This window comes from Aptenodytes patagonicus, chromosome 1 (assembly GCF_965638725.1).
Source record: "Aptenodytes patagonicus chromosome 1, bAptPat1.pri.cur, whole genome shotgun sequence".
Classification (NCBI taxonomy): domain Eukaryota; kingdom Metazoa; phylum Chordata; class Aves; order Sphenisciformes; family Spheniscidae; genus Aptenodytes; species Aptenodytes patagonicus.
Genome location: NC_134949.1, coordinates 63,702,003 through 63,718,546, shown reverse-complemented (window position 1 = coordinate 63,718,546; position 16,544 = coordinate 63,702,003). Strand labels below are relative to the sequence as shown.

The window sequence follows — 16,544 nt, the reverse complement described above, 5'->3', positions numbered from 1 at the left end:
CAGAAAGGGATCACATATTTTCAATATCCTTTTGCAGACAATCCAGATTGGCTAGGTCATATTTTACATTATTCTACATGTCCTCTTACTGCTTTATATTAATGTAACAGCTAGAGGGCCTTGTCATTCACCTAGTGACAGACTAATTTGGTGGCCTTTTCATATAAAGAAACAGATATTTCAAACTATTGTGACAACCACAAGTCCCTGTAAAAGAAAGGTGCCTTGTTCTGTAGGCCAGCAAAGGTTCCCACCTTGCTCAGCGGCACCCCCATGATGCAGAGGAGGAAGAAGGTAGCTGTTATTGCTACAGCATGCTGTCCTCCTGCCAGAAAATACCTGCTGTTGTAGAATACGCTACTCACAACTTCTCTGCTTTACCTTCCACCACTCTTTGTCCTTCTCACTCCTCAGAAGGAGGAATTTAACTCTGGGTTAGGCTGTGAGCAGATATGGGATGAGGTACCTGCTTCTCCTAGTTTGGTCCTAATTGGGGAAGACGTGCCAGGGATGATTGGAAATGCCTGGTACGCAGGATTTAGCCTGTCACCTATGATGCTAAATTAGAGGAATATACACCATAAACGTAAACCTTTAATTGTAACACAGCTTTCTGCCTTCTCCCCGCTGCCTGCTTGCTTCAGCTGTTACCAGCCCACCAACTCTCCTGGCAGTGGATGGAGTGACTGATACCTCAGTTACAATGAAATGGAGGCCACCAGACCACATCGGAGCGGCAGGGTTAGACGGCTATGTTGTAGAGTACTGCTTTGAAGGAAGTAAGTGGCAACGACTGTGGTATGTTACTCATAGTGAAAGTAGGTGAGACTTTCTCCATTTTTTCTCTACGAGTATCAGGTGCTCTCACTTTAAGGCAGAGACTAATCAGTCAGAAGACCTCAAGCAGCAGGGTTTTGCTCAGGCCTCCTTTGGTTTGTATTCCAGATCCCGCCTATTGACTGTAGTTCAACCCACCTTACCTTTGATCTGAAATCCAAATCAAAAGCCATATAATCTGTTGTAGTGTACCAAGTACCGTGTTAATCGCTATCCTCTTTTTTGAGCTAAATGAAGAGTCAATGCAGTAAAGAGTGCATGGATGAAAGAATAGGAAATAATGAATGGCTATAAGCGTGCTCCAAAATATGTGCAGGTTGGCTGGGTTTTAGGGACAGGAGGTCCTCAGTGCGGTAATCCCTATCTTGACATATTACTAATTGGCTACTTCAAGTGCCAGTACTGAGGACAAACAGCCTCTCCAATAGCTGGCTGTAGAAGTTATCTAGGCATGCAAAGTTCATGTCTGGATATTGAATTTCTCCAACATTTCAGTATAGTTAGATACAGGATCTTTAACTATGTCCATCTAAGACATAAATCTATACAGAACTGAAGGAGAAAGATAAAGATGTAAGAGACTGAATAAACTTATGAGACTAAAATAACAAGGAATAGGGAAATATAATGTATATTTTACAACTAAGAGTCTTTGGTGATCAAGCAGCAGAAACTTAGTATTTTCCAGCAGATTGTCTTCTGAGTTGGCATCAAATGAAGTCTATTTTCAAAAAGTAAATCCACCAACTCCTGGGTAAGTATCAAATGGCCTGGAGTGGTATGTGCAATACCCAGCCGCTGTGGACAAATGCCAATCAGTGGGACTCCAGCAATGTTGTGTGTTTGGATGAATGGGACACAGTTATCTTCAGCTCTGCTAGCTGCTGCTCTTAACTGCGCTGTAAATCAAGTGATGAGTTGGACACCTTTTTTCATAAAGGCATTTATTTCAATGAAAGCTTTTCATGAACGCAGTCCACAGCCTGGAGACAAGAGGTAGAGGACAGAACTTGTCATTCACACTGTCACATGTTTCAGATTCAGACAATCCAGGAAAATGGTAGTTCACAAAAGTGGTCAGATACCACAGGAGCAGAGTGCCCTCAGCTCTCCCTCAGGAGAGTGGGAGAGGGAGTGAAGAAGAACCACTGGCTTTTCTCAGGAGCACTCAGCATCTTGTAGTATTGAGCTGAATATCTGTAAGGAGCAGGAACAGACTGCAAGAAGCTCAGAGGTCTGGAGAAGATTACCTGAAGGCAGACACAGCTGGAATGGTAGGAAGGGTTTTCCTTGTATATTGGGAGGGAGCTGTGGGAACAGCTCAGAATGAGTAAGCATGCAGTCTTACATCAAGATGCAGCATTCCTATAATGTTTCCATTGCACAGGCAAGATGTATGGGAATATAAAGGGGGCTGTCAATGTGAGGACTTCAGTGTATGTTGTATATTATGCTCTGTTTCATATTGGAAGGATGGCGGGGGAAAAGTTAAAAGTGTTTCTAATATGTCACTGTCATAAAACCCTTGACATTACAGCATGTGATTTCCAAAATAGGTGACAAAAGAGGATAAGAAATATATATACGCTAATGCAAACTATGGTGTTCAGAGGAATCTTCCAAGTCAATCTTTTAAGGACTATTAAACAGAAGATCATTGTATACCTGTTGAATGGAACAAATTCTTTACTTTTTTTTTTTCCAGATAGGTTTAAAACATATGAAGATACAACAAAATGGCAGTCAACTCTGTCATTTTATTGTTACCCACCTCAGTTAAAATACAATGGGTACAATGTATTTTACACAGCTTTCTGAGTGTTTATGTATATCTATATATGCCTCCTATATATGCATATACATCTATATATACACAATTGACATTATTTATGTATATATGTTATGAAAATGGTTAGGAAGAAGCAAGCTTGGTAGAAAATACCGATTTAAAAAGACATGTTATTGGAATATACATCCTTTTCTCCATGTTCAGTCCTTTTTTTCTTTCTTGCAATATCTCAGTGCCTCCTTTTCTCAGTCCTTTCAGTGCCTGTTCTGCCTCAGACTAATTTCTTCTGTACTGTTTAATAACTCTTTTTAATTTCAAGGTACTTTTTTATGACTGTCTATATTCATTCTGCTGTTCTTTTCTTTTAGTTATCTGTTTGTAAACTCATTTGTCTTTACCTTCTCCATTCTTTCATCGTTGTCACCGAAGTAGTTTTAAAGAGGGCTTTTTTGAGACTTCCTTATCATAGCAATCATTAGGAAAACCACAATCTGAAAACAGGAAGACAAAATACATATATAATTTTAATTTAGAAGAATCATGTACCATGAGCATTGGTATTGCTTCGCAAAAATTGGTATTTGCCTTTAGTCTGAACCTCATGACTTGATCAACATGGTGGACTCTTGGACTTCCTTAACTATGGTAGCACCTTTGACAGCTCACTGTGTGTATTACTGAACTGGAGTCTCATCATGAGTATCTGGATCCGGCACTGCATAGGTGTGAATAACGTGAATATAGAACTCCCCTTCCCAGGGCTAGTTTACAACATCCAACTTGAACCTCTTGCTGTGGTGATGTGGAGTAGACTGAATTGGAGAAGTCAATTCCTAGTAATATATGCTGCCGACTGGTTCTTGTTTGACATTTCAGGGGTAGTCTGATGAGCTTGGCCCTAGTTTTCCCTATGACGCTATATTTATCTTCCTTTAAAGGGCCAATGTACCTGCAGATGATCTGTTTTCATAGCTAGTAAGTAAGCACTTTGGAGAGTCTGTTGGCTGAGATCTTTGCCAGTGTACCCATCCAGGACCGTGCACAGATACTAGAATAGTATTTTTACTATCCTGAAAATAGCCAAGTCCAGGATTCCAGGAAATCCAGGGCAGTCGTAGCTTTGTCCAGGAAATAAAGCCTTAGGGATTACATCATCTGTCATCATCCATGATTTTGGCCACCTTCTTTAATTTTCTTTCTATGTTGCCTTTAGCTAAATGTGTTCTCTTCCTCTGTTTCCCCAAGTTTTTTTCCAAGACTTCTCTTTTCCTGTCTCTCTTACTCAGAATTCTTCTCTGAATTTCTTCTCTTCTATGATGTGTTTTCTTCTCCTCCTACACTTTCTCCAATAATCATTTTGTTTCATTTCTCTCTTCCAAATGTTCTTTTTGCCTCTTTCTTTTCATCTTTCCAGGGCTGTGACCAGGCCCAAAGAAAAAAAACAACCTTATCTCCTCCTCTTCCTTTATCCTTTATCTTTTCTGTGAGCATAATGCATAACTGTTCTTTGATTTAGATGTCCTCTTCCCATCTCTTTCCTCCCTGCAGTCTCTCTAAATATGGGTCCTCTAAATCTTTAAAGCCCAGCATCTATCTTTGCATACTTACTAACAGGAATTGCTAACCACTGACAAAATGCTCCATCTGTGTGAAAGTGGGTGTCTCTGATTAATTTTAAAGATGGATTCTCACAAGGTATATCGACAGATCTGTCTGAGGAATTGGTGGAGCCACCTTTTAACCTGGAAGGTACAGTATTCAACAAAGGATATAAATCTTCTTTAATGAAAGAAAAACTCTCTTCATAAAAGTAAAGATAAATTTCTGAGAGTGAATTTTAAGGGCAACAGTCTACAGAATTTGCTGTAGTCTGTGTATAAGGGGAGGGGGAGGTGTTCAGGAAACAGTCATTGATTGCAATCGTCTTCTGCTAGACGCTGAAAGAAGCAGCTTGAAGGAGAACTTAATTCCTAAAAGTAAGGCCCACAGTTATGACAATGTACCACAGTATTGCGCGCTAAGTCTGCAGGGCTCTCTAGCTTACAATAGTTCTCGTCTTCTGCGCTAATGTTATAATGCTAACTTTACATGATGCGGAAGGTATTGATACTGACTTGCTACTGCATAAATCTGACTTCCAAATGTCAAGGTGCCAGCAGTGTTAAAGTGATCTGTTTAGAGGACAGGGTGGAAAAGAAAGTACCATTTGTAGTTGAAGCTTTTCTGAAAGACTGTACTGTTTCCATCACTCTGTGGATTACGTGCGACTGCCTAGGGGTAGGATAAAAAAATCCAAGAATGCCGTAATTATGTGAATAATTCTGACACAGCCTTCCTTTTTTAAAGACACCAGAAGAGATGGCATTTCATTGCAATTTGTAAATATTCTGTGTTTCTCTCATCCCTGCGGTCTCAGTGGTAGTTTCAAGAGTACTCAGTACTGGTCTAATTGTGATATTATTGAAATTAATTGTAAAACCCATTTCTCTCCAAGGAAGCTGTTAGAGCAATGATGAGTGCTTTTGGAAATATACTTTTTGTCCCCCTTGTTTTCTATCAGCTGAATTTAAAGACTAATCAGTTTTCTCTCTGAAAATTAAATGATAGACACATTCTAAAAACATTTATTTCTCTAAATATAAATATATAATCAGCAGAAACCCTTAAAGCTTTGAAACATTTTTCCTACGTATAATTAAAGTGAATTAATATCATGTTACAGCATAATTAGAAAAACAAAACAGAGGTATTAAACAGAATATAATTAATCTATTACCGTTCTGTAATTTTCCTCATCCGTGCAGTGGATGTATTTATAATTCCCTATTCTTTCGATTCGTCCTCCCCTCCTCTTTTCCCTAAACTAGCTGATGAATGGATCGTGGCTAACCCGGAGCTGACAGACAAAACGAAGTTTACTATCACTGGCCTGCCGACTGGCTCAAAAATCCTTGTGAGAGTAAAAGCTGTGAATGCTGCTGGTGCAAGTGAGCCCAGGTACCACCCACAGCCTATTTTAGTCAAGGAAGTGATAGGTAAGATCCTCCTGCCTACGCTCACCCACAAATACACTCTGCTTCCATACTTACTTCATTTTTTTAAGGCTAGTACTCTCTTGTTGGAAACTGATGATATGGCCTTACAAAGCCATTGTGCAGTGGCTAGAAATCATGAAACCGCCTTTAAAAATACTTGTAATTCTTTTTATTTGTTTCATTTCTGAGCCTTTATTGCTCAGCCTTTCAAGGCTTTTTTTCTGCAGAACTTGAACTTGACGTTGCTTTTTTTGAGTTGCACTGTTTCTCACCTATTCCTACCACCATAACATTTGGTGTTACAAAAAACGATGGTGTATCAAAAGTAACATTGTGGGACCAAGAAATTTAAGATAGCTCACTCATTAGTCACTTCTGGGAATTGTAGACCACAGAGTCTCCTATTTATACTCATGCCCACCAGTACTGCCAAAGTCAGAAAAGAAGATAAATGTCAAACACAAGCTTTTGGCTTTTTTCAGAACCTCCAAAGATTCGTCTACCAAGACACTTAAAACAAACCTATACTCGAAGAGTTGGAGAAACTGTGAATCTCGTTATTCCTTTCCAGGTAAGAACTAAAAACACTGACAGGAAAATACTACTTTTTCTTATATAGCTGCTTTTTAACTTCTTTCTGTGTAACTTTGGTCGGCCAGTGAGTTAACTAACAGATGTGGAAACACACAGAAGTACACAGGTGCTTGAAAGCTTTTGCTTTGACGTCTCAAAGAAATGATGTTAAGCCAATTAATGAATTGGGTAGCTAGCTTAGACAGACTGATTTTTCTTCTGTCATCCAAAGGACACTTATAAATCCTCCCAGTAGACATTACCTGTGAGATGATCGCTTGCACAATGCAAAATGGTTACACTGGCAATAGTTAGATATGGTATCAAGGGTGGGACTGTAGCATTTAATCTTTTTCTTGTCTTGAGAGTGGAAAAGGGAGGGGAAGAGTGGGCAGAGTTTCACTGCCTCCTATAGAAACTGCAACTTTTAAACCCTTGAGATCATAGCTATAATATGACTCTTTCCAAGGATATAGCACGTTTTCCCACAGCATCCTGTTAACCTTCCTTCCCATAACTTTTACAACAGTGACTGCCTCTCTACCTGCAGGGTCCTTATTCTTCTGAATACAAGAATTATGGCAGAATTCATTTCTATTTCATCTCTGCACACCTAAAGATACTGGGTGAGCATAATCCGGCTTCTACAAGGCTGTTAAAAGCCTAATAAAAGCTTGATCAGCAATACATTGCAAAATACACTGCTCTTGAGAAATTAAAGGAATATTCTATGGTTATTCTCTAAGGAGGCATTCAAAAAGGTGTGAGATTACCCTTTTCAGACAGCATCTGCAAATTGTTTGCCTCTGAAGGGCAAATTCCATGGTAAAGCAGGTGGAATTCACTCCGATTTAAGTACCTAAATTGGGCACTACTAGGCCCATAAAAATGGCACACAAAAGATGTCAATCCAGCCTACCTAACAACTATTCCAATTGCTTTTGCAGTGAAAGAAGAGAGTTTGGGATCCCTGGAGGTTTAGTCCACTACTTTTCCTCTTTCACTGCCAGTGTAGAGAATGTAGGCACTTCCAGAGGGTGAAATATTTTGTTCTGCATTTTCTGTTTTTTTCTCCTTTTTCTTTTAGAAAACTGGAAATTAATTGCCAACTTTAGCCAGAAAGTTAATTGTCCAATTTAGCCTGAGTTTGCAAATATTTTCAGTCTCCTGAAAAAAAAAAAAAAAGCAAGCTGCATTTTAGGTGAATTAATATGATTGTATCTCAAATGCCCTATGATTTAAAAAAGAATTCTCAGTTTCTTTCAGGACAGTTTTTATTTCCCATTTGGGAAAAATGGGACATAAACCCGTTTTCTCTCCCACCCTTTTCTCTCCCAAAATCATATACAAATTGTTTCCTGGCTTCTTACAGGGAAGACCAAGGGCAAAAGTATCATGGCAGAAAAATGGTTCTCCAATCGACAAGAACCAAATCAACATCCGCAACACTGAAAATGACACTATCATCTTCATCCGAAAGGCAGAAAGGAGCCACTCTGGAGAATATAACATGAAAGTGGAAGTAGAGAACTTGGAGGACAAAGCTACGATAGATATTCAGATTGTTGGTATGTTTTGAGAAACAGAAGTAAATGCATGCTGTAGAAGCAGACTCCAGCCATTCCAAGGCTATAGGAAAGCAGAGGAATCCCAAAGAGCATCTTTCTCGACAGTGATAACTCACCATATCCAATTACTTGGCTATAGATTTGTGGTCTCTAAGTAAACCTCCCTACACAATGGCAGATGCTTGTTGGAACATGTCAGTCTCTTTTTTCACTGTTGTGCTCTTCATGTTCTTGTCTATCCAGGATGCAAGCCTTTTCCCATTGAGTGGTGTCCATAGCCAGAACTGGTAGTAAATTCATAGTAACTTTGTCACAAGTGTAATGTGGAAGAAATCCTAAATATTGAAAGTACATGGAAGTAGGAAAGACAGATGAGAAAACACATTCACTTTTCATTTTTACCAATCTATTTCTTTACATAATAGGCAAAACTGGTAGCACAGACTTTATAATGATTGTCTGACTTTGTCTTTTAGGAACACATCTTCAACTGGTTTTAACTTTTCCAAAATATCATGTCCTTATGCAATCAAAGAGCACATGCATATTAGAAACCATACTCACAAAGCGGTCAAGCTAAGTTCTTCATAATTCTGACATGCCTTAACTTTGAAAAGTTTTATTTTGCAACCTCAGCTTTCTTTTGACATTGGTTTTGGCACATGCGTGTTGTAAGAAAGAGAGAGAAAAACCTAACTAAGTGGAAGATGTGTGTAGGAAGGGGGGGGAGAGAGAGAGAGAGAGAGAGAAAGCAAACAATGGAAAATGTCAGCTGCCACATTTTCATTACAGATCGCCCAGGGCCACCAGAAGTTGTAACTATTGACGATGTCTGGGGAGAGAATGTGAATTTATCATGGAAGCCACCAAAAGATGATGGCAACGCTGCCATTACTGGGTACACTATTCAAAAAGCAGATAAGAAGAGTATGGTAAGTAATAAAGAGATGTTTAAAAGGCTGATGTACTCATGAATTCTCCCTTTTAAAAATAAAAAGCCTTACATGCTTAAATTGATGTAGGTGGACAAAGCATTGACTAGTCAGCGCTCAGAAAATCTGCAAGGCATCTCTAAAAATTCTAAAAATCTCCTGTTCACTGTATCTAAAGCCTAAAAATGGAAATGTTTTCAGATGATGCCAAAGAGGAGGACTAAATAGGAAAGGACAAGTGGATTTGAGGGAAGTAATTCTGCTTTTTTTCCTTTGTCTCAGTAGAGAAAATAAAACCCAGTAGTAGTTGCTACTGGAATCAAAATGTAGTGCTGTTGTTTTCAAAGCTATAACGTCACATTGTGTAAGTCATTGCCACTCCTTACTACCCATGGCAAAATGGTACATATGTAACTCGTAAACTGCTTTGAGATTTACAGATGAAAAGTGCAATATAGAGACATTTATTATTTTCATTAAACTAACATGAATTTTACACTTCTTTAAAAGAGAGCAGTTGGATTATTACATTTAACACTTACTGCAAATTTAAACACTGGAAATCTAAGACAATATTTTGGGAGTTACCTTATCTAAGGGAATCTTTTTGCCACACCCCCCCCCCCCCCCCTTAAATATGTTGATCTGCTTCACGGTCTGATCAATTCATTCTTCCTGTGCCACTATTTCCCTTCCCATCCTTCATTTTTTCTTTCTCTTCAGACTGTAAGAAGAGATGGTCTCTGTACAGTGACCAGAACAATGATGTCCCATCTCTAAATTACTGTGTTAAGGAGAAAGCAACAACAGCAGTGTCTAGGATCCAGTGTGTCATGGATCATTTGGGTCATAGTATCCCCATATTCTCCGTGGTGTTGAATTTTGCAATTCTGGCACAGCTGGCCTTCTACAGAAAACTCTTTTACCAAAGGGCACTTTGGCTTTTAAAGATGACCAGATATCAGTGCAAACTGTGGCACAGGGAACTCAGCACAAGTTCATCTTTAGAAAAGCAAGAACACTATGTAGGGCAGAGTAAAGAAAAGCAAAAACATTGCTGTGGTCATATTGTGCTTCATATTAATCGCATTTTTAGCATTAAACTCATTCACCTCAGTTTGTTATTTAGCTATTGTGTGCTAGGATAGAGATCACACGTCCTGTTACTGCTGCAAGACTAAAGCGCTAAAACCCACCTCCCCATCTGAGCCTTTAGATACCAGAGGACCACCTGCATAGAATTACATTTCTCATGAACACTCAACCTGTGGAACAGGGGCTAGATTAGCGCATTGGCCTCTTGTGAGTACATGTTACTTCAGAGTAGTGCATGCTACTACTTTTCTTACCTGCAGCAGTACCTTCTCTGTCAGCAGTGTGGACTAGGAATGAAGGAGCCTGCATTGCCTCGCCTCACACAATACAACCTTTGTAATATTGGATTTCCTGAAACAAACGCTCCCAGCTAAGAGAGCGTAACAATTCAGTAGGGTTCACTTTCCATTTGGCCTTCACTGCTCAGCAGTGAGCTCTGTGGTATTCTCATTATCGCTCATTTCAGACAGAAGAATTAATTCTTGCCAGCTTCACTATTTTAGTATCCATTAACATTCCCTTAAAAGAAAAATCTTACTCCCACGAGCTTGATGATTCTTCCAAACAGTTAATGGCTGAGAGGTGCAGGGTGCTGTGGGGAAGCTTACTCTCTGTGTTTGTGTCTTTCAGGAGTGGTTCACAGTAATCGAGCACTACCACCGCACCAGTGCCACCATTAACGAGCTCGTCATAGGAAATGAGTACTACTTCCGGATCTTCGCTGAAAACATGTGCGGCCTCAGTGAGGATGCAACGATGACCAAAGAGAGCGCTTTTATTGCAAAGGATGGTTAGCTAATTATCCATTCCTTGTCAAAAGGGAAGGGGTGTGTTCGGAGGCTGGAAGGTGGTTAGAGGTAAAGGCCATATCTCTAGAACATTCAGATGCATTCCTAGCCCCAAGACCAGGTACAAGTAACAGCTAGGACATTTCATATTAGGACTTCTCAGTTTGTCGGCATTGTTCACAGTTGGTTTTTTTTAATCAAGAGTGGGACATTTTTCCCATGTTCTGACATTTTCTACGATCTTGCATCTCATACTCGTGTCACCACTGGCAGTTCCAAGTTGACAAGAGCTGGAAGAGGAGTAAAGAAGCTGTTCAGTTAGAAGCGGTGGGTTCTGTTAGAATCCTGCCTCCTGTTAGTGGAGACTTGGCATCAGCTGTGCAAGTGCTCCCGTCCATTTCAGGCAGGATCCAACAGATAAGCGTAACCCCTGCTTCACATCTCTTGCAGGTGGAGCTGGACAAATTCTGATTCTGTGGTCACAAATCCTGACATTTCCCAAATTGTCAGTTTGAAATGGTACTGTAAACTTTAAAAAAAAAAAAAAATAAACTGTCCCTTTATGGAAGGGAAATTCTACAGACAGGTGGTTTAAAGGAAGAAAATCAAACCAGATTACCTCAGTTTGTCTGAAAGAAAGGAATACATGACTGCCATGATGCAGAGGACAGACAACCTGTACAGACAACACAGTGACAGGCTGAAGGACTGAAGGCCCAGGGTACTGGACCCCACTTCCATTATTAAAAAGAAAACTACCTCTCTTTTAGAAATGGGATCATGAACAAAAAAATGGCTATAGGAATTGTTTTTCATCACTGCTTACTTGCCCTCGTCATGAGAGCAAGTATCAGGCCTAAGCTACACTGAAGTCAGTACGAGAGCTTGGATCAGGTGTTGGTGAAGCAAAGATGTTTAATGATACCTGTGCACAGGAATAGATGAGAGTCTGTCCAGCTGTTTTAAATGCCAGCTTAGTTTGTGGGTGAAGATGATTTATTGATGGTAATCCCCATTGCAGAGCAGGGATAAAGTGGCAGTGAGAAACTAGATTTTACTACCAAGTTTTCCTTGTACAGAAACTACATCCACTCGGGTATCTGTATTGTTAGTGCACTGTATGAAGCAGAAAGAAAAATGGATTTTCAGATACAGAGCCAGTTTGTAATCAGAACAAATGGTGAAAAGTAATTGGCAACAGAGTGAACACGGCTTGTCAAGGCAGCCATCCCGCAGTTCATCAGCCAGGATGCGTCCTGTTCTGTAACATGCAGGGCATGCAGGCAAAGACACAGAATAAATGTATATTATTTTGTATACCACCTACTCAGGAAACAAAGAGAGGCTCTCAGACATCTACCCTATAGCATGACCAAGTCACTTCCCAGGCTCACTTCCAGCCTCCCCTACAAGTGCAACTACTAGAGTCAGGTTGGTACCTAAAGCAGTGCAGATCAGAACAGATTCAGACTCCTTGTAGCTTTTTAAGATGCTTGGGTATTTAGCTACACGCCAACACTCTTTTTATAAATGTTTTATTTTCATTTCATAGGTAAAGTCTACAAATACCCAGTTTACGACGATTTTGACTTCAGTGAACAGCCGTTGTTTACTCAGCCTCTAGTCAACACGTTTGCTGTAGCTGGTTACAACGCTACTTTGAACTGCAGTGTTCGGGGCAACCCCAAGGTACAGCATAGCTCGTAACACTATCATCAGTTAAAACACAAGGGAGTTTAACCTGACAATAAAAATTGTGATGCCATTTTTACCATTTGTCTCTCTCACAAGCCAGGCTGAAGGCAAAGAGAGTGGTGTGGACTCTAACGAATACAAAAAAGGACCTACTTACCTGTGTTATAGGCATTATAATAGTTACTAAATCTACAGATAACTCAGTGAAAGGGCAGAACCTCAGGAAAAGGCTGGGCTATACTGGGACCGGCACTGACAACAGCTGTACAGTTAATAGTAAAGGTTGTTAGTAAAATAAAGACATAATTATTCTATAAAAAGCTAATTATGCTTTAAGAAAGCGCATTACAGGAATACTCTGGGGACCACGTTGGTTCTCAGACGCCCTGTGCAATGCATCTTCCAGTTTCTTTTGAGTTGTGTCTTTTTGTGATCTGTTTTCTGTTGTGAAAAACTGAACTGACCTAGTAAAATGAGAACTCAAGAGTGTTTAAGAACGTTTGCTGTTCACTCTTCACCTTCACAGTTTCTGACTGTTCTGTGTGCAATACTGTGAAAAATCATGTTTTTCTTATTGACTTAGAGTAACTAGATGTCAAAAGCTATTGCTCAGATGTTTGCTATCGTTACACAGGACCTCTTATATTGATAACAGGCTTACACTTATGACTTTAATTATGTGATAGGAGCTGTACTGAAAAAATCGTGCTTAAAAACAGATGCACGATGCAGCCCGTGTTTATGTTTGAGTTAAGAATTACAGTTTCCTTTCTATCACTATTTTATCTATTTTGTATGATTTCTGGATTATTCAACTTCAACAGAACACCACAAAAAGTGATAAAATATTTAAGTTCATAGGTTTGTGCATGTGGGTTTTCTTCTGTTTTTACCACAGCCCAAAATAACCTGGCTGAAAAACAAAGTCATTATAATGAATGACCCAAGGTACCGAATGTTCAGTAACCAAGGTGTCTGCACCTTGGAGATCCGCAAACCCAGTCCCTATGATGGAGGTACTTACACCTGCCGAGCAGTCAATGAACTTGGAGAGGCAGAAGTTGATTGCAAACTGGAAGTAAAAGGTAAGGGTTTTAAATCATGGCAAATGCTCTGTTTGTCTGAATACCATCTGCATAGGAGTCAAAAGTATGCAAGGCAAATGCAAAAGGGAGTCCAAACAAGTTTTTTAACTTTCCTGGATGAAAATAATAACTTTTTTTTATAAAAAATAAACTATATTGGTTGCTTTGCTTTCTTTTTGAGGACCAACGTGCTGTGCTTATGCTATATTGCCTTCCCCCACACACACACCAATTCACATATTCAGTGATTGCAAAGACTTTTTCCACAAGTGACAAAATGGTAGACTATACCTCTTAGAGCTGTGCCACTTACCTGGCAAACTCTAGCAAGCCTCAGCCACAGAGCTCTTTGGGAAAAGATGAAAAAACTCAGCTTGGATAAGAGACAGATCTCTGAAGGAAATGGCAAGGGGATAAGGAGAGAAGGAAGAAAGATTAGTTCAGGGCACTCTTTGTCTGCCTTAAAATTATGTATTAAACAAACCAAACATTCGCTTCCAAGGAAAACTTCTTAATGTAGTTTGTTAGCAAAATCATGTAGCAAAAAGCAGTATTGTTCCCAAGGACAGAAGCTAGTTGATATAATTGCTGTATTTGCGTTAAGAACAAAGTAATCAAAACCATGGATTTTGCAAATACAGGGAAAGAGGGTGAAGGAGGTTAGCCTTCTACAACTGAAGACATATCTTTATTTTCATTAATAGATACATTTTATGAATTCCAGGTAGTTTAGCATTGACTGGGATATCACGAATGGCAATAGGATTTGGATTGGACTACTAATGAATAATCTCAGGACCATATTTTTCAGAAAATTATTTCCTAGGAAAAGATGGGGTCATATTTAGGTGGACTAACTCCCATCAAAGGCTTTTGCTTCAACTGTGGAATAAGCTAAGCATTTCTGAAAAAATTAATTTGAGGTCATAAGTAAGGAAAGCTGCCTAAAGCCAGATGATAGGAAGTGTCTAACTCAGGAACTTAGAGGGATTTTAGGCTAGCTGAATATGGCCGTAATTATATTATTTCCATCATGCTAGTCTATAATGAAAACTGTAATATTTACTATTCTTATGGATTGTATTGTGTTTATTTTGGATTTCAATTTCCATTTTCTGTATTTTCTGACGTATCTTGTCCCACAGCTCAAATCTGCTAGCAAGAAGCCATTGCAATAAATGTTTGGTCTATGAAGTTGAACATTTAACTAATGTAATGAAAATATGCATAATATGTTTCTTAATTTTCATGATTTATTTTTAAGACACTGTGTTTAAAAGGTGATGTCCTCATCCTGGAAGTATGATTGTTTTCCTTAATCACAAGCAAACTGTCTATTTCACAGTGTAACAGAAGACCTCATCACCTGAGAAGGCTGCTTCATCTATTTTTTGATACCGAAAGGCCACATTAGTTTGCCATCTTATTAAACTTCCTAAGTCCCCAAGCCCTAAAGTTCTTACGCACGTTTATACTCAGCTGTAACTTTTTTATCTTCCGCACTTTGCTTGTAGTACAACAAAATACTACATTTTAAATACAAGAAGCTCTTTATTTCTGTCCTTTGTTTTACAAAGAATTTTTTACATATAATGTGCGGAATACTGTGAAACATTTTTAAGATAAGGAATAATTTAACTAATATCTCTCCATTTTAGGAAGTCCAAACTCCAAACATTGCCATGGATTACATATTCTTCTTCAGTAATTCCCTTTCCAGCTGTTGTGAAATATAGATGCTTCTGTTGATCTTGGAACTTTTTTCACTGAATATCAGGATGAATTAAGTTTGCTGGTTTTGAACCATAACACAAACACCATGTCTTCATTCAGGCTCTCTTTTAATATGCAACAGTTCCCAAGAAATTGTTCAGCAGCAGTGGAAGCTGCTCTATGTTAGAGTTTTTAAGAGACAAATGTGAAGAGATTTTTGCCTTTGATCAATACTGATGGGGAGTTTAATTTCTTACATTTATGGACGTTTATGGAGTGGTATCTGAAATAGGCTGGGAATGCTTAGATCCTTTTCCAGTCAACTAGAAGTAATGTCTCTAGGAAAAAAGCTACAGTTCTGTTCATTAAAGCGGTTACCAGGTACAGCTAGTCCCTGATGATTTTTGCTGACAAATGTTCATTTAACTTTCATAGGTCCAGTTTTCTGAGTAGTGTTCTGAAATGGAGAGCACATGATACACTATGTTCACAGGCTGCCAGGCCTGTCCCATTCGCAGCTGATTCTTTCCACAATGGCTGCATTAAAGATTAAAACCAAAAAAATTATATCTGGCAACATGGCAGCAAACATTTAGGGTAGACAACAGTCAGAGCAGAGAAGCACTAGAGCAGATTTCCTGCAGAGGTTGTAAAGCCTTTGGTACCAAGAGCCTTTAAGAGCAGCTTAGAAGAATGACAGCAGTACAATTTGTTAGGATTATGATATGCACTAAATGACATCTCAAGATTGCTCCCAGCTCTGTGAGTCTGAGATTTTGACTCAGTTCTTAACGTTGCCGACACACCCTAGCACCTCAGTCAGATTCAAGTATCCCCCTGATCATTCATCCCACAGGAAACCTTGGATAGATGCATGGGCTTTGCATCACGTCCTGAGGGCTGTACTAATCATCCTATCAGCTGGTTGCAGCACGTCCTACAGTCTCAACTCCTCTGGCACCTTATCTTGGGGTTGCAGTTGAACATGCCTTTGCTACAGTGAGAATGGGGCTGCAAGTTATTCCCCTTAGACAAGATTTAGTTCACCCTTTCCCACTTTCAAACAAAACCTCCCACACCCACTGACTGCAAAAGGCTTGTAGCATAGACATTTCTAGACTCAAAAAGCCTTCTTTCTTCTCAAAGAAAGTAATATTTACTTTAAAAGATCAACTGAAAATATTGAATACTATGCCATAGACAACTTGCTCAGAGCAGTACTTTAGTTTTTGCATCACACCTGGAAGAAGTCCTGAAAAATGCAGGCTGTTAGGATCACACCTGGGCTGTGTGTCGTTTCTCTCTTCTTAGCTATGTGATGGGCTAAATACCACCTCCCCTAGTTAATGGTTGGTTTCTGAACCCAGTCTCAAATCAACCATCACCTGGTGCAGTCTCACTCCCTCCCACCAAGCTTTGTATTGTGGTTCTCTC

At 39.4% G+C, this 16,544-nt stretch overlaps 1 protein-coding gene across 3 annotated transcripts in view; it reads left to right on the top strand.

Moving 5' to 3' along the window:
• Positions 1–16,544, top strand: part of MYBPC1 (myosin binding protein C1) — a 78,599-nt gene that overhangs the window by 56,907 nt on the left and 5,148 nt on the right. For all 3 annotated transcript variants that reach the window (XM_076339771.1, XM_076339761.1, XM_076339750.1), the window contains 8 exons: positions 645–779; positions 5,494–5,661; positions 6,144–6,232; positions 7,607–7,802; positions 8,595–8,734; positions 10,460–10,619; positions 12,170–12,306; positions 13,211–13,397. In XM_076339771.1, coding sequence (XP_076195886.1) covers positions 645–779; positions 5,494–5,661; positions 6,144–6,232; positions 7,607–7,802; positions 8,595–8,734; positions 10,460–10,619; positions 12,170–12,306; positions 13,211–13,397 — 1,212 coding nt within the window. The remainder of the gene's footprint in view (positions 1–644; positions 780–5,493; positions 5,662–6,143; positions 6,233–7,606; positions 7,803–8,594; positions 8,735–10,459; positions 10,620–12,169; positions 12,307–13,210; positions 13,398–16,544) is intronic.